The sequence below is a fragment of the Scleropages formosus genome, chromosome 8 (genome assembly GCF_900964775.1).
Source record: "Scleropages formosus chromosome 8, fSclFor1.1, whole genome shotgun sequence".
Taxonomy (NCBI): domain Eukaryota; kingdom Metazoa; phylum Chordata; class Actinopteri; order Osteoglossiformes; family Osteoglossidae; genus Scleropages; species Scleropages formosus.
In genome coordinates, this window is record NC_041813.1 from 11,666,898 (window position 1) to 11,688,125 (window position 21,228).

Genomic DNA, 21,228 nt, shown 5'->3' on the forward strand with positions numbered 1-21,228 from the left:
TTAAGGAGAATATTTTATAAACATAATTTTAAACATTTTCTAATAGCATAAATATATCACTATCCCACGCACACTTCATTAAATCCATACATAACATGAAAATTTTTCATGAAAATATTCATTATTACTGCCTTACTCGCTGTTACTTTGACAGCTTTCCCTACATTGAAGATCACTAGTGAAGCAGGAACGATGCCATGAGGAAGCAGCTGGAGAAAGACGCTCAGCTGGGGGTTCTGCAAGAACAGAAATGGGTCTCAGATGTGGCAGCCTCGTGGGTAACAGGACAGCTCTGGTGTGTCTGAGAAAGTAGCAAAAAACCAGCACACTTCTCAGACAGAGTCCATCTCAGAGGCACCATGAGTGTCTAGTCCAGGAGTGGATATGAATGAAGAGGAGCCTCCATCTTCTATTCATCCTCTCCTCAGCTCATGGAGCTTCTTCGCCATGTTCTCTAGCTCGGATTCAATGGCAGCAAGGCTCTTAACCTCATGGTCCTGTGGAGGCAGAGAGAGAACAGCATGGAGCCATGTAAGAGTTTGATTCTCACCCCGCCTAGGGAGGAAGCTAGAGGGACACTAGACGGACGCCACAGACTGAAGCCTTTTAAGTGACTTTTTGGACAGATTATGATAGAGGCAGTGATGAATTACTGAAATCATTGTGACTGAGACTGCCCACCATGTGACAACAAACCTACAAGTGGGCCATGTGAAGAAAGGCCAGTTTTATAACTGGGTGAATCTAGGGAATCACTCAGTGGTACTGAAATTTGAGAGGCACATAATTTTAATAGTAAAATCCAAAAATAAACTGGAAATTACTAAAATACTAAAATGAAATTGAGGGGGCTTTTGCAGCAAAATAAACTGTTTTACTAGAATTGAAGATCTGCTGCCTACATATATTGTGTAAACACTGTATGATGGATTGGTGCTCCATGTTTTTAAAATTTTGCAGGTAACATTTTCTATTACATTTATTTAGCAGACACTTTTCTCCAAAGCAACTTCCAATGAACTCTATGTAGTGCTTACACTGCTAGTTCTGTACACTGCTTACAATGGGTCACTCATCCATACATCAGTGGAACTCTCTGTTACTCACGCACTATGTGTGAATCTGAACAGCGTGTCTCTGGACTGTGGGAGGAAACCCATACAAACACGAGGAGAACATGCAAACTCCTCAGACTGAGCAGGGATCGAACCCATGTCCTCTCACACCACCCACGTGCTGTAAGACAACAGCACTACTCACAGTGCCACCATGCATACTACCTGTCACCATACACAGTAAATAGTATTTAGCTATCTATTGCCATGACCAAGTTGAGTTTTGAAAATAATTAAAACTTTCAGTCCATATTCAGCCATTAAGGTATAAATTTGTGTGTGTGTCTATTTGCAGTGTTAGGGGTGCCAGATTCATTCTTGCCTTAAGTTTCCATAAACCCATGCAGCAGCCTGAGTAAAGATGACTTCCACATCTTATTCTCATGCTTCTACAAAAAGGTCAGAGAGGCACATACCTCAGCCTTTCTGCTTCCACTTCCATCCTCCTCCTTCCATTCTGCTGGCTCTTTACTGGCAATCATATGGAGCTCCTGGATTTCTTCCCCACTGTCTTCTTTGGAGTGGTGTGGTGGGTCTAGCACTGCAGATGTGGTTTGTACTGTGGACAGCTCTTCCACTCCCGTCCATTCGCCTCCCCTTTTCCAGGGCTGAACCTCCATCTTCCCGTTCCAGTCCCGCCTTTCACCTGCTGTCTCTGCCTCTGAAGTCTTCCTGAGCTTTAGGTTGACCTTCTCAGTGCTCTCTGGTTCGCCTCCTATGGGATGCAACCTCAAAATGTGATCTTCCTCTTGTGACCAGATTTGAATAAAGAGCAAGCAGCTGCTGTTTGTTCAAATGCATTTTCTCACATTTAACAGCTAGACAGAAGTATGATTTGGAAGCAGATGCATACTGCCAACAAGGAGAATAAAGATCTGTCTGGTGTTTTTGGACTTGACAAATGCTTTTGGGTCAGTTCTGCACATATTTCTGTGGGAGACATTCAGGTTTTTGAAGGTCCTGTTACAAGGCTGGTGAAAGCCTACTTTGGGGATTATTCATTTTTGTTTTAATACAGAAAGCTATATGACATCTTGGCAGGTTGGAATCATGGTTGGATGCATAATTTAACCATTGGCGTTCATAATGGCAATGAAGTTATTATAAGGGCTTCCAAATGGATTGTTGGTGTTGAGAGGCTGTGAGATGGGATGTACCTACCCCTTTTAGAGCATTCATGGATGACATGTCAACAGTTACATCTATGGTTCCTTGTACTAGTTGTTTGACGTCTAAGCTGAATGATAATTTGAAGCGGCCTGAAGAGCCTGGGTAGGTGGTATGAGTCCATGTTGAGTGATAAGGAGCAGATTGTGGCATTAAGGGAGGTGGTTGTGAAGGGTATTAAGAGCATTGATGCATCCCTCCTTCCTGGTAAGTTAAAATTATGGTGTCTGCAGTTTCGGGCCATTGCCACACATTAAATGGCCACTTACAGAATATAAGTTTTCTGTCCAGGAGGTTGAGAAGCTGGAGCAGGCTATTAGTAATTAGTAAGAAGATGGTTGGGAGTGCCATGCTGTTTAAATAGTGTAGCACTGTATGGCAAGGGCATGTTGGGCATGTTGGAGCTCCCAGTGAAAAGTTTAGTCGAAGAATATAAGTGTGGGAAAGTGGGGTGGGCTGGCTTGGCGATTACATTAGTGGAGTCAAAAGATGTGTTGGTGAGAAAAGTGGCAACTGTCAGTAAGGACGGGTTGGGGGGTAGAATATTAGAGATATGGTCCAAAGAGCAAAAGGGGTGCTGCAGCTGTTGGATGTGGTTGGTCATGAGCTAAGGGGGAATGCGGCGTTTGATTCTGGCTCGATGTGGCAGTTGTGGAGTTCTGCCCAGGAAGTAGATAAACGGTGGCTGGTTGTTGAACATGCTCAGTAGCAGGAAGAGAAGGCAAGCCATGTGAAGGCGGTTGCACTGGTTAAGCAGGGTCAGTGGGTGAATTGAGAGAGCACGGAGAAGCGAAAGCTACACGGGCAAGATGTGTGAGCTATGGAAGTGAGTCCCATTAAGTTCATTGTTGGAGCGACATACAATGAACTGCCGACGCCACAGAATGTTAAGCAGTAGACAGGTGGTGATGATTGAAAGTTGTGTAGCAGTGTGGCAACACTGATGCAGATTTGTAAGAATGTAAGGTAAGCTTGGCGCAGGGGCGCTATACTTGGTGTAATAATCAAGTCCTTAAATGTTTAGGTGTTTTTGAGAGCAAGCGTTTATTGGTCAATTCTTTTCCTGTTGGTAGACCTGACTGTGCATTATATTCACGTTGGAGAATCACCACTGCAAGTTAATTGTGAATCCTGTAAGTTTGTTTCACTACCGCTATATCCCAACACACATTCTTTTCATGTAGTTATGAAAAAAGTAATTTGTTTTCTGTTTGTGCAGTCATCGATTATATTTAATTAATTATTTTGATTTAATTTGCGGTTTGTCAGAGTGTGCGGAAACCTAAACTGTCTCCCGTACTGCAGAATGGATGTCACTCAGGCACTTCAATTAATCATGCCGTCCTCTTTGTTCTGTTTTTTTTTTCATTACAATCTGAGTAATTTTGATTTGGCCTCTCATCTGATTTGAACTAGCCTGGTTCAAATTGCAGCAGGTGACGCATAGCAGCAGCCCCAAGGTGCAAAGACAAGGGAGTCTACCAAAGGGAGTCCACCAAGAGAGGCCTCCGCCACTACATGAGGCCTACCGTCAACATTGTGTTTCGCAAGGGACCATGCATCAAACATCAAAGTTATCTAAGGCAATCAAGCTGTGCAACATCACCGTAATCAGAGATCCAAGAGCTCCTACTGTTACAGTAACCTGGTTTATCCTCTTCTATCAAATCCTCCATCCTGTTTCAACCTATCCATGGGACTCTGGAACTGCCAGTCTGCTGTGAGGAAGGATGACTTCATCCTGTTCTGTGCCTCCCACCTCTTACTGGACCTCCTGGCCTTACCTGAAACCTGGATTACCCCAGACAGCACAGCCACACCCGCAGCCCTCTCTACTAATTATTCATTCTCCTGGACTCCTTGCCCCTTTGGCAGAGATGAAGGTACAGGCCTGGTCTCCCTGATAGGAATATTCTGTTCTCCCTCTTCCTCCCTGCTGCATGACTTGTTCTCCTTTGAATTGCATGTTGTCTCTATCACAGCCCTAATCACACTCATTGTGGTTGTTCTGTATCTCCCTCCTAGTCCTCCCAGCTGTGTCCTGGATGACCTTGACATTTTGTTGAGCTCTCTCCCAGGGGATAACTGACTTCAACATGCATGCAAAGGACATTCATGCAAGCGGCCTTCTGTCGCTTTTGGAGTTCTTCAACCTTTCTCTGTCCCAGTCCCCTGCTACTCATAAAGCCGGCAACTGCCTTAACCTTGTCTTCTCCCAAAACTGTGGCTGCCCTGTCCTCTCTGTTACTCCACTGCATGTCTCTGATCATGTCTTTATCTCCTTCCAACCCTGCATCATTTCTAATCCCTCTCCTGCTTCTACACCCATTGTCACCTTCTGCCGTAACTAAAATTTCTCTTGCCCTCCTGCCTTGTCTCTGCCACACTATCCTCTCTCCCTTATGCTGCACAATTCTCAGATCCATCAACAGACAATGCTACTAATGTTCTCCTCTGTCCCCTAACTTCCAGACCAGCATGCCCCAGTTACACTCCATGGCTGACTGATACACTATGTGCTAACAGAACCAAATTCCAGGTTGCAGAGTCATGATGGCAAAAATCCAAAACTCACATGGACCCCGATGTCTACGAGCATCTCTTAGCAATCTTTCCCTCTGTTGTCTCTTCAACTAAAACCACCTTCTTCCACAACAAAATACACCCTGCAACTATACCACACAGAGTCTTCACCACCTTCTCATCCCTACTCTGCCCTGTGCCACCTCCTCCATCTTCACTCACTGTTAATGACTTTGCTTTGAGACAAAGTAAACGCAATCATGGACAAGTTGTTAGCATCTGCCTGCGCTGATCAGGCTGGACTTCCCTGCAAAGTCCCACTCTCCAAATTCAAGCTCCTGTCAGAAACGGAAATTTCCGACCTCCTGCTATCACACAGAGTCACAACCTGCTCGCTTGATCCAATCCCATCAATACTCCTAGAGACCGTCTCCCTACAACTCTCCATCTTCATCTTCAAAATCATCAACTCCTCGCGCTTATCCGACATCTCTGCCTGGATGTTTGATCACCACTTACAACTAAACCTCTCCAAAACAGGGATCCCTCACCTACCAGCTGACCTGTCTTTCTGTTGTGAACTCCATCAAACTGGAAAACTGACTGATTTTGCCTACTTCCTCAGCTAAGAGTCTAGGAGTAATGGTTGACTTAAGTCTGTCTCTCTCAGCACATCAAAGGCACAACTTGGACCTACAGATACATCCTGCAAAACATCTGCAGGAACCATCCCTATATAACAAGACTCTGTGCAACTACTTGTCCAGGCCATGGTGATATCCTGCCTGGACTACTGCATCTCTCTCGTATGGCCTTCCAGCTAGGGCTGTCAAACCTCTATAGCTGATACAGAATGCTGCTGCACGAGTTGCTTGACTTGCCGAAGGTTTCCCACGTATCTCCCCTCGTCTCTCTATAGTGGCTTTTTATAGCTGCCCGGATCAAGTTCCAAGACTCTGGTTATGGCCTACAAAAGCATAAATGGAATTGCTTTTGAAGCTCAGGAGAACACTGAACAACAATGGTGTGCATGGTAGGGTTGCAAGGAAAATGCCAAAATGAACATTGCTGCCAAGCTACCATTTGCTAAAGACCACATGGTTTCTTATTTCTCAGCCTAAAAGATCTTGAAGACATAGGGAGAGCACTAATCATGCTCCTTTGTGCCCTTGCTCTATGGAACTGCTTTGGAGGAATGACCGGAGGATTTTGATGGGCCATGTCTTGGACCCCTTCGTGTCAGCAGCAGCCATGGGAACCTTTCTGGAAGAGGTTGTCATCGGAGGACACAAAGATGTACAGGATGAGCAGGGCTTCCGGAATAGCAGGAGACAGTTTAGGGTACGTCTTTGCCCTGACCCTGTGGGGACTGAGGGTTTTGCCACATTTGTGGCAGCAGAGGCTACCTGTTTTATTAAGGTCAACCTTGCTCCTGCAACCTGTATTGAGGCCAGGGCCACACGGAGAACTACAAGGACATGATGTGCTACCAATGGTTGGAGATCGGCTGCCTGGATAGGGTCTGCTTAGTTCCTCACCACTGTTCCTGGCACAGAGGAGAGAGTCACCTCTTCTGGAGTTGCCCCCAGCATAGGCCACCCTGCAGGCATCGGTGTGTGATGGTCTGAGGACAGCACCATCATCAATGGGTGCTGGGGGTCAGACTGGAGCTGTGGTAGAGGTTGAGGTAATGGACGATGGTACAGTGGCCAGCGTTGACGGGTCCCACCTGGCCAGCACTACAGTAGTGTATCCGGCCAATGAAGATTTTCGCTCTCCTAGCCATGAAGACACGAACTTGGACTTTTCCAGGGTGACTAGGGGAAAGAATGAGGCTGCACCAGTCACCAGTACTACAGTGGTGGTGCCTGTTTTGATGGGCACCCCATAAAAGGCCAAAGTCCTCCTGGTGCTCCAGTTTCCTCCCACAGTCCACAAAGACATGCTGTTCAGGTTCACCCATAGTGTGCGAGTGACAGAGAGAGTGTGTTCCACTGATGTATGGATGAGTGACCCATTGTAAGTAGTATATCTAGCAGTGTAAGTCACCTTGGTGAATAAGTTGTGTGGGCTGAAAACACTACATAGAGTTAATTGGAAATCGCTTTGGAGAAAAAGCATCTGCTAAATAAATAAATCTAAATGTAAGATTATTCCCCTTCCCCAGTTGAACCGGATCATTGAGCTGTGTTGGTCATTGATTTGCCCCAGGTGGGCTCCCTTCCTGGGAGCTGGGGAGGAGGGGGGTTATTGTTTGGAAACATTGTTTGATTTTATTGTATTTTAATATTTTTTGTTTAGTACTGTTTGCTTTTTATAAGTGTGATTTCAATGTATGATATTGAATGCTGATTCTGAAAGTCCTTTTTTTTTGGGTCCTTTGTTTTTTTTGTAGTAGTGATCCTTTGTGTCTTTGAACATGTGTTTTCTAGTGTTTTTGGCTGTCAGACAGTGACTATGTTGAAGCAAGGTTGTTTTTTCATGTAGGAAAGGGATCATGTTTATCTCTTGTTTTAACCAGTATATAAGGCTTGTTTTTGATTATTTATTGAGAGTTGTGGAGGGTTTTGTTTTTTAGTTCAATATACAGTAACCCCCCTTATCCATAGGTTTGCTTTCCATTGTTTACCTGCAGTCCAAAAATATTAAATGGAAAATTCCAAAAATAAACAAGTTTTAAATTGCACCCTGAGTAGCGTGATAAAAGCTCACGCGGGCCTGCCCAGGATGTGAATTACCCCTTTGTCTAATGCATCCATGCTGTATACAGCATTTAATTTTTTTTTTTTTTTTAAAATTAAAACTAAAAATATCAGTACTTATGAGAACCTGGGCATTGGTCCTTCACTTGTTTTCTTTTTCTAGTATAACTCTCTCTCTCATATATATATATATATATATATATATATATATATATATATATATAAAAAAATGAGAGAGAGAGAATTATATGGGGGGGGCGCGGTGGGTTGGACCACAGTTCTGCTCTCTGAGGGGTCTGGGGTTCGAGTCCCGCTTGGGGTGCCTTGTGACGGACTGGCGTCCCGTCCTGGGTGTGTCCCCTCCCCCTCCGGCCTTACGCCCTGTGTTACCGGGTAGGCTCCGGTTCCCTGCGACCCCCTATGGGACAAGCGGTTCTGAAAATGTGTGTGTGTGTGTGTGTGTGTGTGTGTATATATATTATATAGGGTTCAGTACTATCCGCAGTTTCAGACACTGGTTAGGGGTCTTAGAACATCTACCCCATGGATAAGGAGGGGGGACTACTGTATTGTTACAATATTTGTTCATATTCTGGTTGAGTTGTACAGTAGTAGTTTTAAATTTGAGTTAAGAAAAAGAAGGGGGGAAAAAAAGACCATATGAATAAGCAACAAGGGTGCTAGAAAAATGTTCTGTGGAAAAATGAGACTAAAAATCAAACTTTTCAGCTTGAAAGGGAAATGTTATATTTAGCAAAAGACAAACACTGCACTCTAGCAAAGTGCAAAATCTTATCCCATCTGTGAAACATGGTAGTAGCAGTATCATGGTTCAGGCCTGCTTTGCTGCCTTTGGACCAGGACTGCTTGCCATCATTGATGGAACTACTGTATGTACTGGGAAATGTACTAACGAAGTCTACAGGAAAATGTCATGGTATCTGTCAGTGAACTGAAACTCAAGAGAAATTGGGCAAGGAATAGTTAAAGCTGAAGAAATGTAATGTTTTGCAATAGCTCCATCAAAGTCCTGAACGTAATCCTATAGAAATGTAGAAGGACAGGAAATAGGCAGTTCCTGCAAGCAAGCAAACATCCCTCAGGTGAAGCTGCCCTGTAAGGAAGAAAGGGGTGAAATTCCTCTGAGTTGATGTGCAGGACTGATCAACAGTTATTGGAAATTTTAGCTGCAGTTATGGCTGTAGAAGGAGGTCACACCAGTTACCGACAGCAAAGGTTCACCTACTTTTGCCACACATATGTAACATTGGATGATAATCTCAAACAAATGACCAAGTACAATGTTTGTCTCATTTGTTTAAGTGGGTTCTCTTTAGGTTTAGGACTTGCGTTTAAATCTGATCACCTTTTAGTTTATTTATGCAGAAAGAACATTCTAAAAAGAATTTCATACTTGTACATAGTACGTGTACCTATGACAAACTTAAACTTGAAACAGTTGACACATCACTGTATACATAGTTATAAGGTCAGCATTCACCATGCTAATTTATTCCAGTAGAAATTACCCAGCTATTGAAATAGGTAAATGATTGGGGGTACCTTAACACCAAGTCACTTTAAAGAAAAGCATCAGCTAAATGAATAAAATGTACAAAACAGAGAAAAGGAGGATGACATGACTATATGTGCAGGAGTGTGCTTTTATCTGTTTCACTGTACTCACTTTATTCAGTTGACACCATTTTCTAAAAGGATTTAGATGGTGTATGTATAATTTACTTTTTTTTTTTTGTTTAAACACACACACACACACACACACACACACACACACACACACACACACACACACACACACACACACACACACACACACACACACACACACACACAATTCAGGTTAAGTACATTTCTCAGGAACATCGCATTGGGTGCTGAAATTCAAATCAGAGTCTATCAAAAGCAAAGCAAAAGCTCTAACCACCCCTACAAATATGATGAACCCTGAAAAATGCATGTCAATATTTTTTGTTAAAAAAAGAAAAAACGCTGAGCAGAATACAACCTGGACAGAATGCCAGTCCATCACAGGATAGCCACACACACAGAAACTCACTCTCACATTCATACAGTACCTATCAACAGAAACTGCATGTTTTTGGACTGCGGGGAAACCCCGACGAACTGAGGGGAGAAAAATTTTGACTTTCAGGTGCATAATGATCACAGCAACCATCCTTTGACTCAAAGGGACCAAGTTTGAATCCCAGCTCCTGCTGAAGTGCCCTTCAACATGGTAGTCACTCTGGACTGACACAGTAAAAGTTACCCAGCTGTATAATTTCTGCTATAACGCAACTGATGTGTTTTTGTGAAACCTTGCATTACAGGTTCCGTAATATAAGAAGGCTTATGGGGGGGGGGAGGGGAGAAAGATGCAGGCTGCTCAAAACCTAAAACAAATTTGTAACAAAAGCATTACCAATTTTAATAAGTCCTAATATAGATAAACACAATTTATAAAACTACTGTAAATACAGGACTTCACCCTGAAAAAAACAGATCGCTTGAACTTGAGATTGCATAACTGGCACAAATCATGTTCTTAAATTTTCAAACCATTTCATAAAAATCAAATTTTCTTTTTGAAGTGTTAATACTTCACTTTCACACTCACCACCAAAAACTTCATCACCAGTACTCAAGAGCACATTCTTGATACCTTGCTTAGTTATTTCGGTAATAAAAACAAATGTGTAATTAGCAAGCAAAATCGAGAACTTCAAAATCAGCACTTATAAAACAAAGTATGGAAGAGAACTGAGCATCGTATGCATTTTAGTGTTTTTGCATGTGTTGTCTTGTGTATTATGAGTGGTCTGCCACAGGCCACTGTGTTGTGTTACATTGCAATCAGCTAATTTACTCAATGGCATTAATATAAATGTGTTGGGGACAAAATCCCCATGTATAAACTAATGCAGTTTCATATTTTGAAATCGTTCCTCTATTTACCAACCACACATGGGCCAATTCACTTTAGGAAAAGTGAGGAAGCCAGCTGAGGAAGTTCAACCTGCCACAGGAGTTACTAATGCAATTCTACTCTGCAGTCATTGAGTCCGTCCTCTGCACCTCTATAACTGTCTGGTTCGGCTCAGCTACGAAGTCAGACATCAGAAGACTGCAGCGGATCGTTCGGACTGCTGGAAGAATCATCGGCACATCCCCCCCAGCTCTCCAAGAACTGCACTCGTCCAGAGTCAGTAAAAGGGCTAGCAAAATCATTCTAGACCCCTCACATCCAGGCCACTTCCTCTTCGAACCCTTGCCATCTGGCCGGCGCTACAGAGCACTGAGTACCAGGACAGCCAGGCATAAGAAAAGTTTCTTTCCTCAGGCCATCTACCTCATGAACACCTAAATCTCTCCCCTAGAGAGTAAACCGTGCAATACATAATGCTGTTTATATTTATAACTATTTATCACATATCTCTTACTCACACTCCCTTGCATTTGTATCTAGTGACTATTTTTGTATATTGGGTACTTTATATTTTTAAATATTTTTTTGTCCCTTGTTCACATACTCCATCTTCTCACCTGTCTTGTCACTGTCATTCTGTCTGTGCTGTGGTAGTTCCTGTCACCAAGACAAATTCCTTGTATGTATCAACATACTTGGCAATAAAGCTCGTTCTGATTCTGATTCTGAAAAACTCATTGTAACAGAAATGATTGTATATTGGTGGATCACTGTAGATAGCATAACACCCTCAGCTGTTTTGGAGAAAAGCATCAGATAAATGAATTCATGTAGTGGAAGTCAGCATAGAATTCCCCAATAATGGCAAATTGCTTTCTCCAATCCTTTGAGATGATTCAAATCATTCTATTGTCAGGCAGGGGCCAATCTCCTTACTCAATTGCCCATTACAGGAGAGTGAGAAGGAAAGGACTGAAACTGACAAGCTGAATGGTGGAAAAACAGCAAAAATTGGTATTTAAGGAGGTATTTACTTTAAGCCAAGATAAGAATCAAAATGTTCCAGTTCTATGTTACCTGTACTTCAAGGCCACATTTACCCCTGGGCCCTCTTTCCATGACAGCAATACAGAGACCACCTGACACCTTGTTCCTAGTCACTTCCTTTAAGCAGCAGGATGCAGGAACAGCACAAGAACCTGCAGCACTGTGAGGAAAAAGCCCATCCCATATGACTTCCACTGCTGTCAATTATGTAATCATTGTGGTGCACTGCGGACGAACTAGAATTCATCATAGCGCTCAGTGGAGGTCACTGTCTCTCACTGCTGCAGTGTTTTCCCACCTGTTCTGGTCTCTCAAACTTCTTGTATCTACAGCGTCTCAAGGATGGGAATCCATGTCTGTTTAATCTAATGAATCTTTGATGATCCTCATTACAGTTACATTTATTCATTTAGCATATGCTTTTCTCAAAAGCCATTTGCAATGTTAAGATATTTACAATGATTTACCCACTTATACTGCTGGGCAATGTTTACTGGAGCAATTTAGAGTAAATACCTTGACAAAGGATACGGCAGCAGAAGACAGGATTCAAAACCTGAGTCCTTGCAGTGCAAGGCTGCAGCTCTCAATTATAAAACCTGCTGTCTCACCCAAGTTTCTGTCACCTTCACACTCATTTCAGGACCACACACTGTGCCACAAACCCTGTTCGATTAGTCTACAGCCACCTCTTTCCAACAAAGGACTAAATGTTGTTTGCAAATATTTAGGAACATAAATGACCATCAGTAATTTCTAGCCTGACTGGGGATTTAAGTCTTCTGGATTGGACCACGTCATGCAGGAAACTTGTTCCAACATTTCACTTCCCCTGTTGGAAGACATCTTCAGGGAGCTGCCACATCTTGTAAAGGCTAGATGTGAACTGGAGTGTACGGCGAAGGTGGGCGTATTTATGGGTGGGATTGGGGTTGGAGGTCGTAGCAGGTGGTCCTGATAGGTTGTGCCCCTGCTGTGTTTTCCACTTGCACTATATCTTTCGTGTTACAGGTCAGCTCGTTGAACTGTCCAGTTCACATCTAGTCTTTACGAGATGCGGCAGCTCCCTGAAGAGGCTTCCAACAGGGAGGCAAAATGCTGGAACCAGTTTCCTACTGAACGCAGTCCAATCCAGAAGACTTAAATCCCCAGTCAGATGACACCAGCTGTTTTGATAGTCTAATAGCTGTTAAGTATTAGAGATTTATTGCAACAGCACAGCATCAGTAGGGTTAAACCTGTCTCACAACGGTCTAATCCCAGCTCACGTTTCCTATTAGCGGATGAACAATCAAACGTATTGCAGATATGATGAGCTTCTCTTTCATCAGTGACAAATATACTTGTTAGCCTGGCCTTTACAGTCATCTGCTTCTTCATTCCCCAGCCTGCTGTTCCTCAACCTCTACTTCCATACTGGACCTTGTTTCCTGCCTTGGAGTGCCTGTCTCCTCATGATCCAGAGGTTGATACTTTTTTCCAGATCCTACTCCTCCACCTCTGGTTCCTCCTTGAAACCTGTTCAGTTTTCAACCTCATTGCCCAAACCTGAGTCTCCGTAGCCATTTCCTCGCTCCATGTCATCCTTCACAATCGCTTCCTTTTCATCTGGGACAGCCCTTTCAGTTGGCTTCAAGGCAGACAGCATGGACTGATCTGTACACATTGGGAAACATTGTTGTATACATTGGGAATATTTCGGATTCAGTGCTTAGGGTGAAGCTATACATTTCAAGCACAAAAGGTAAAAGTACAGTCTTTGCCTGGTTAAGGCCATATGCACTCAAGTATGGTGCATTTTTACAACTGTACATATCTGGACCATGTTCATGGATACTTTTTCCATTAGAACCCATATCTTTGACCTAATTTAGCCTCTGTGCAGCTTGTGCATTGCTTACAGGTGCACCAAAAATATCATTTATTTGCAAATACAAACCTAAAACATAATGTATGCTTAACTTTAAAGAAGGCAGTCCCACCCAGTTTTCTGTATTTTTGGTAATGAATAACTTGATGCAAAATTGCAGATTCAAATAGTTGCATGCATATTCTACTTATATTTTATGCTGAACTATCATGTACGTTGTGTCAAATAATGTCATAGACAAAGTACAGAAAATACACATTTTAGAATATTGCACCAGGCTTCCAAGTTTTGTGAGGAGTGAGGCAGTATGGGGTGGACTAAGATAAGTTATTCAGGAACAGGTTAAAAGCTTTAGTAAAAATACATTCCCCCCCCCAATAAGAAGGGGGGAAAAAAAAAAAAAAAAAAAAAGACAATTTGACCAACCACACTTTGCCAGGGTCCCACTCTCTGGCAAGTCTGGGGTTCAAGTCCCACTTGGGCTGCCTTGCAGTAGACTGGCGTCCTGGGTGTGTGTCCCCCCCACCCCACTCCAGCCTTACACCCTTTGTTGCCAGGTTAGGCTCCGGTTTGCTGCAACCCCCGCTTAGGGCAAGTGGTTTCGGACAGTCTATATAATCCCCCACCAAACCTAAATTTACCTGATGAGATGATTTCTTAATCCTTGTATGTGATGAATAATATAGACCAAATACACAATTAAAATGTGGCATATTTTTATCATCATCTGAGCAGCCTTGCCATTATGACCATCTATGACTGTGGTGACCAGTAGCTCTCCCATAAGCATGTGCAGAACCAGTCAAAAGTTTGATTGCACCTGTTGGAAACCAGTTTTCAACAATTTTTGGATTCCAAATTTTTTGAGTTTATGGAAACAGTCTAAAGACATTTCAGGTGAACTTGCAACTCTAAACTGCCTGTAATGTGGGCATGTGTGAGTGAGTGTCATTAGCCTACATTGGACTGGCATGCCATCCCCAGGGTACCCTTCCGCAGACGATATACTTCTAAGATAAGCCCAAGAGCAATGTGAACCTGCCTTGAACAAAATTTTGACAATGGACAGACATTTGTTATATGGAAAATAAATAGCATATATAATAAAAATACACTACATAATCAAGATACTGCCAAATAGGAATATCTGAGGCTGCTTTCTGTAATGGTTTTTCAGCTGATGGTGATAAATTTCATCATCTCCTGAGCCTTGCTGATCTCTAGTCCCTTTCCTCACTATAAGTCATGATTATTAAAACATATCTGCTGACAACTGAAAACACAATGACTATACAAAGGGCACACATGCACGCACGCACCAGCTGAAACCGCTTGTCCCATACAGGGTCACAGGGAGCCAGAGCCTAACCCAGCAACACAGGACATAAGGCTGGAGGGGGACACACCCAGGACAGGACGTCAGTCCATCACAAGGCACCCCAAGCAGGACCCGAACCCCAGACCCACCGGAGAGCAAGACCCAGTCAAACCCACCATGCCACCACCTTCCCCCATACGAAGTATTTACTCCTTTTGTGAATTTCATTTAATAGTCAAATCTAATTGGATTTTGGCAACTTATAACACTCAAACTAAGTCCCCCCCCCCCCCAGTTACTTTAAAACCAGACAATAGACAGCTGGATCAGTATTCATTTAGTTTAATACTTGGTAGAAATACCTTCAGTTTCACTTGCACCTATGGTGCCATTTGGGCCAAGATCAGCCAGCTCTGGACACATGCACCTTCACTGAAGGAAGCCTCTGTGGCAGACTTTTGTAGTCACTGTAGCAGCATAAAGATCCCCAAAGAAAGTGCTATGGGACCCACATTCATATTGGGCGTCTCTAAACATTAGACAATCTCAGTCAGATTCGCTTCCTCCTCACCCCTCCCAATCTGGTTTTATTTTGCAAAGTCAGAATGCAGTTTCAGCTTCTACATTCAATGTTTTATCAGCAGCAAAATGGCTTTTCCAAGTTAAGTTTCTCCCTTTGCTCTGGCCTTTCTGTGAGTTTTGCCCATACCTGGGGAAATGTGATCTCCAGCCAGCTGACAAAGCTCCTGATCTGGAAGCTTGTCTGCTGCTGGAAGGCCTCCTCTGGTGTTGGTCACATGACCTGGCTCTGCTTTTATCTGCTGGGCTCTGTCAGAGGCACCTGTGGGAACAAGGGAATTATCCAGTGTTCATGCTGTTAATGACTTCATGATATTTTATGCCAACAGTCTGTGGCATGAGATTCACTTATTTTGTGATTCTATTTTGCAATATTATAATAGACATACAATACAATGCCATGTCCCAACATGCCACAAAATTCAGACTTTTCATGAAGATGCTAAAAAGCTGCCAATTACTTTAATTCATTCACAGCTCAAATTTTTTTTTTTAAACACATAGTTAACCAGCATGACAGCTTCAAGGGTCCATATGTCATACTGCAGATGTATTTTAGAATGGGAGACAAGCAGTAAAAGAAGCTATATTTGTCCCTGTGGCCACTGGATGAATTAGATGAGTACTTATCAAGTTTAAACTTTGTTAAATCAAACTGTATTCTTTGGAGAACACATGTAATAGAAGACCAGCAAAGTGTGCTAAAAAACACGAAAGTATATAAACATATCAAAGATAAATGACACTGGCTTCACAGCTGAGGTTACTGGTCATTTGGGATAAACATTTTCTGATGTTTCAACACGACAACAATAGCATCACCTTGCTTGGCAACCTCCTGTAGCTCCTTCAAGAAGTTCTGATGTCGGAGGATTAAGAGGAGTCGTTCATCTAGAGAGGGCACATGCAACACAATAAAGCAAAAAAAAGTTGCTTTCTTTTTCTAACAATATCCCTGCATGCATTAAGGCTCATTTATTACTGCTTTCTTATAAGATTATTAGCACTTAGTTATCGAAAAGCTAAACATGCTGAAATTAACAGCAGGCTGTTTGCAACTGAACTGCAGTCAAGCCATTAATTAGCCATCCTGCCCAAGCTCCTGGTGAGCTATGGTTGCACAGTGCAACTCTTTCTGCTCACCCAGAATGGACAGTAATTCCTAGGGGAACAAATCTAACTAGCTCCTGCATCTCTGCACTTTTTCCCCTTTGAGATCCCCTATCTGAGCTGATGAGGCAGCACTTAAGCATAAACACTGCCTTCTGAGAAAAAGGCTCACTTGTATATTGCATTTAATGGATTATTTATACTTGCACACTATTTTTAAAATAAAATAAAAAAAAAAAAAATTCACATTTGCCCATACTTTTTGCAAAACATGAGGCACAACTCATGTGAGCTGCATAGTCTGCCACCTGCATCTCCCCAGTTAATGTGTTTTTTCATTGTATTAAGACATCTTATATTTGCTATTAAAATGTTGATATTCGTAAACATGCAAGTGAAGACAAACGTGAATCAGCCTGTAAACAAAAACACATCCATTTGGAACTAAAACTGAAAATGAGGAAATATGAAGGTGATCAAACTATCACACAAGAGCCTGTGCTGTCTGTATCAGTGACTACTGTTGTGAAGGATTCTCCCCATATAACATTCTGTATGCTTTTGCATGTAATAAGTATTATCTATGAACTCTACAATGACAAAAAGACAAAGATGTGATGGTGCCATTCACAAAATAGAAAATTACTAACTATGTGGATGGAAAAAAAAATCAGACCCTGCAACAAGTACTAAATTCATCCCCCAAGTGTTTGTACCGAATGCTTTTAATACAGTACAGATGCTCAAAAGGGCAAGAGATTTAAAATTTTCTACAGTATTTCTTTAATGTGTTTGTTCCTTAGTAATTTGTGTTACTGTTGTTCTGTCTTGAGTGTTTGTACTATAATTGTGTGGAAATTTGACTTGCATAAGGGTCTGCAGAACAGAATTTTTATGCAAGACAGGGACTGTTTGCATTTTGACAAGATCTGTTCATTTATTTTACTGCACAAGTCAAGGTAAGTGATACCGTAATTCAGCTCAGTTAGCGGAACCAAAGGCATGTAAGGGCAAAGTAATCCTGTAAGAGCAAATTGCTTATTCTCAGGTGGTTTACTGTCACAAACAAGTAGAGGTTAATTGAGCAAGCCAGCAGCACCACCTTCACCTTTTCGCAGGGTATCCAGGCACTCCTGGCTTACTGGTAGTGGGTGAGGCATGGATATGGCTTCAGTGATCACCTCCACTATGCACTTCATCACCTGGAGATGACAGGCAGTGTGGTCAGAAGAAAGCATGGGGGGTTTACTATGAAAAGGGGCAGCTGGTGGCATAGTGGTTAGACGTGTCCCCTTGTATGTGGTGGGCCCAGTGTTAAATCCCATCTCCTCCTGTAAGACCCTGCTACAAGTAAGGCACTTACCCTTAATGATACAGTAAAGATTGCCTGGCTGTATAAATGAAAGAACACTTAGTAGTTTATACAAACAGTCTTGCATGGGACTGTTCATAAACCATACTGAAGCATGGCTCAGTAACACTGAACTGGTTACTTCATGACTCATTTCAGTTGAGCACCACAGTACTGTAGTATGTCACACTCTGACCACCAAGGTTATTGATTCTTGTGTCAGATCAGCACTGCAGGATGAATACCAGTCATTTATGACTATTCTATAATGGCTTTGGTTTCTCATGAGCTCTGGCTCGCACCCCCAAAATAACTAAATTTAAAAAAAACCACACACACACACACACACACACACACACACACACACACACACACACACACACTTCCAAGCCCAGTGTCAGCAGAATATTTTCACTAGACTTCCCTTCTGCATTTATTTAAATGTTGCTACTACTCTAAGCTGTTCTGCAGGATTTTATTTTATGCAACCCACTGAGTATGGTTTCTTCACAGGTGACTCTGCTATTTCATTTTCTGCTAGATGTGTTTCATTAACCTTTGTTTATCTGAGCCTGCTTTAGCTCATCTGCACGTCGCCATAGCGACCTCTTCCAGCACAGAGTCTGGGTGCTGTCCTAACTGCACCAGCAGACCCAACCGATCTTGGCAGCATTGAGAGTCATCTTTCTTCCAGCAGAAGATAACAGCCAGGGACACCCTCTGTGGGGCCATTTCTGAAGGTGAGGTAACTCAGTGCTTTCTTTACAAGCAGACTGTACTGCAACCCCACCCCTAGAAGTGCTCTTGCAAAACTTATTTCCACAAGTCCCCACCCACAAACATAGTGATGTTGTTACATTCATGAGGTTACCAAACCTGTGTGCTGTTCTCTCTTACATTATAAGAAATATTACAATTCTCTGTGCTTTGGATATTTGCCTTACAATGTAGTCTAAAGATTTAGACCACTGCACATCATGGAAATCAGCACCATGCTGCTTGGGGTTTCTTTTCCCCTTGCATTTACAGTACTGCTCCTGACCTTATCCATAGCAACAATGCTGCATTTCCATCACAGCTGCTACAGTTAATTACTACTGCATACAAAATAACAGCAATCCCCAGTCATAACAAAAATCTTAAACTTAATCCAGGACTTTTGCTTGATTTTCACTTACATGTAATATTCAAAAGCTTAAGTCTCCAAGTTTAAACTTAAATGGATCAAATAAATAAAATCTTACCCTGACGTCGCCTTTTGCCATGCGATCCGAAGACACTGGTAAGGAAAGTGCTGCTTCGGGAGAGCACACGTTTATAAATAGGGAAACCTTGCTTGCTTAATCAAATCTTCATATCACAATTTTTTTTCCGTTAAATAAACTACGCCCAAACGTTAGATGACGCTATTCAGACAGAGATCCGTTAACAACTGTAACGTGCATTAATAAAAAAAAATAAATAAATAAAAAAATGAAAAAAAAACAGAAACATGTCAGATTAGTACATAAGAATAATAAATGCGCGTATACAAGAGTCAATGCACAAGGGGTGCTGAATGAGCGGGTTAGGTTTTGCGGGGGCGCGCCAAGGCAGCGCTGTCCTTGGCACGACTGGAAGGACGGGGTCTAGAAGGAACGCATTCTGCAACTAGCAGCGATAACACGTTACTTTCTTTTTAATATTAGTTCACATTTTCAATCTCCTTACCGTAGTTTACCAGTACGGCGAATACGTATCCTCTCGTTATCATTTTGGCAAAAAAGACAAATCGGAAGAGTGAGACGCCAGCGAGTCCGCTTACAAGCTTTCCTTGCTAAAGCAAATCATTTATTTAGTTATTTAAATTAATATGCGCGAGCTCGCAACCCTTCGTCAGTGCTCCAAAAACCCCGAATACAAGTACTCAATCTACTAAATGCTGCAGCACCTGTATATAGGGATTCAGCCGGAAATTACGTCACTACAAAGAAGCTACTTACCTACATTTCCTTTAGCTGTTATTGAATGCAGTGTCTAAATGACTGTGAGCACAATCAATTAGCTGATATTTTTCTTATTTTTAATTTTTTTTTACTATTACATTATGTAGTATGAAAAAGAAAATATACTGTCAGTATACTGTATAACTTTCACACTTGATATGCCAAATTTTATACAGCCTACTACAGTACAGGGGGCGCAGTGGCGCAGCGGCACAGCGAGCTTGGCCGGGTTTTGCTCTCTGACGGGTCTGGGGCTCAAGTCCCACTCGGGGTGCTTGTGACGGACTGGCGTCCCGTCCTGGGTGTGTCCCCTGTGCCCTGTGCCGCCGGGCTAGGCGCTGGTTCGCCGCGACTCCGCTTAGGACGAGCGGCCTCAGCCAATGTATGTGTATGTATGTATACTACAGTACATAAAATTCAACAACCGTAAAGTGCGTTGCTTTCGTATATAAGTAGCTTATAAGAAAAGTAAATTACTATTAAGATGATGATAACGGTATTGAGCTCCTGTATGAATAGTTTAATACATTACATAATAAACAGAAAATTCACATGCATTTCCATCTGCGTGTGAAATATGGATTGCGCTAAACGGTAACTCGAGGTGGATTGTGTGGCTGCTGTGACACATCCCTTGTCACAATATTGAATATTCCTCTGAAATATTATATGAGGTAACAGTGGATGCATTTTTTTTAATAATTTAATGAACAACAACTTCCCTTGCATACTTTACAACTGATTATACTTATATGTACTGCTGTGGCGCGCGCTGCTCTGGGTTTGAATGGGGCAAAGAAGGACGCACAGGCAGCGTTCATCCCGAACGTTTTATTAGAACACCGGCACACAGGGAAATGTTGTCGGTCCGAGAACCCCGTTTCCTTCAGGACCTGCGTTTCTGTTTTTTTGGATCAGAATGGCTCACCAGCCCATGATCAAGTGTGTCTGGTTCCACACGCTGTCCAACTCGACAAGTAAAAATTCCACCATTTATCGTTTCTGATAATTAACATCTTTTATTCAATAAATAAATGAATCCTAAAAACTGCCATGCCAATATAAAAATCTAAAATAAAACAATAAAAATCAATACGACCAAATATAAAGACTGCATGACAGAACCTTGAAAAAAACACTGAAAACATACCCCTAGGTTTAAAACCATAAAGAATTAAAAGGAACTTACCTGACAACATTCATGGCTCAGGAGAGGCAGTCCCCTGGCCTGTTCCCAGGGTGTTACCATACATTTTAACTACCGTTCTTGGGTGTTCCCCTTTTCACAACACTTCTCCCCTATTAGCAATTTAGTGGAATAGGTGAATGATAAAAATGTGTATGCAAAATTAAAAAACAACATGCTCCCACACAACAAACTAATCTACACTACACTAAACTACACACACACACACACACACACACACCATCTGAACCGCCTGTCCCATACGGGGTCGCGGGGAGCCGGAGCCTAACCCAGCAACACAGGGTGAAGGGCTGGAGGGGGAGGGGAC

The 21,228-nt window shown here is 42.4% G+C and overlaps 1 protein-coding gene across 3 annotated transcripts; it reads right to left on the reverse strand.

Annotated features, from left to right (window-relative positions):
- On the reverse strand, positions 1-19,669 carry LOC108942589 (chromogranin-A-like). Of its 3 annotated transcripts, none has more exons than XM_018766023.1 (8): positions 19,440-19,669; positions 18,974-19,023; positions 17,487-17,580; positions 16,091-16,159; positions 15,399-15,530; positions 13,050-13,157; positions 1,532-1,830; positions 1-497 (listed from the first exon to the last, which is right to left on the reverse strand). In XM_018766023.1, the coding sequence occupies exons 1-8, from the start codon at positions 19,480-19,482 to the stop codon at positions 414-416; spliced, it is 879 nt and encodes a 292-aa protein (XP_018621539.1). In that variant the 5' UTR covers positions 19,483-19,669; the 3' UTR covers positions 1-413. The 3 variants fall into 3 exon arrangements, with proteins under 3 accessions (XP_018621539.1, XP_018621538.1, XP_018621540.1); XM_018766022.1 differs by having other exon boundaries at positions 18,974-19,026; XM_018766024.1 differs by lacking the exon at positions 18,974-19,023 and having other exon boundaries at positions 19,440-19,462.
- Between the last annotated feature and the right edge of the window lie 1,559 nt (positions 19,670-21,228).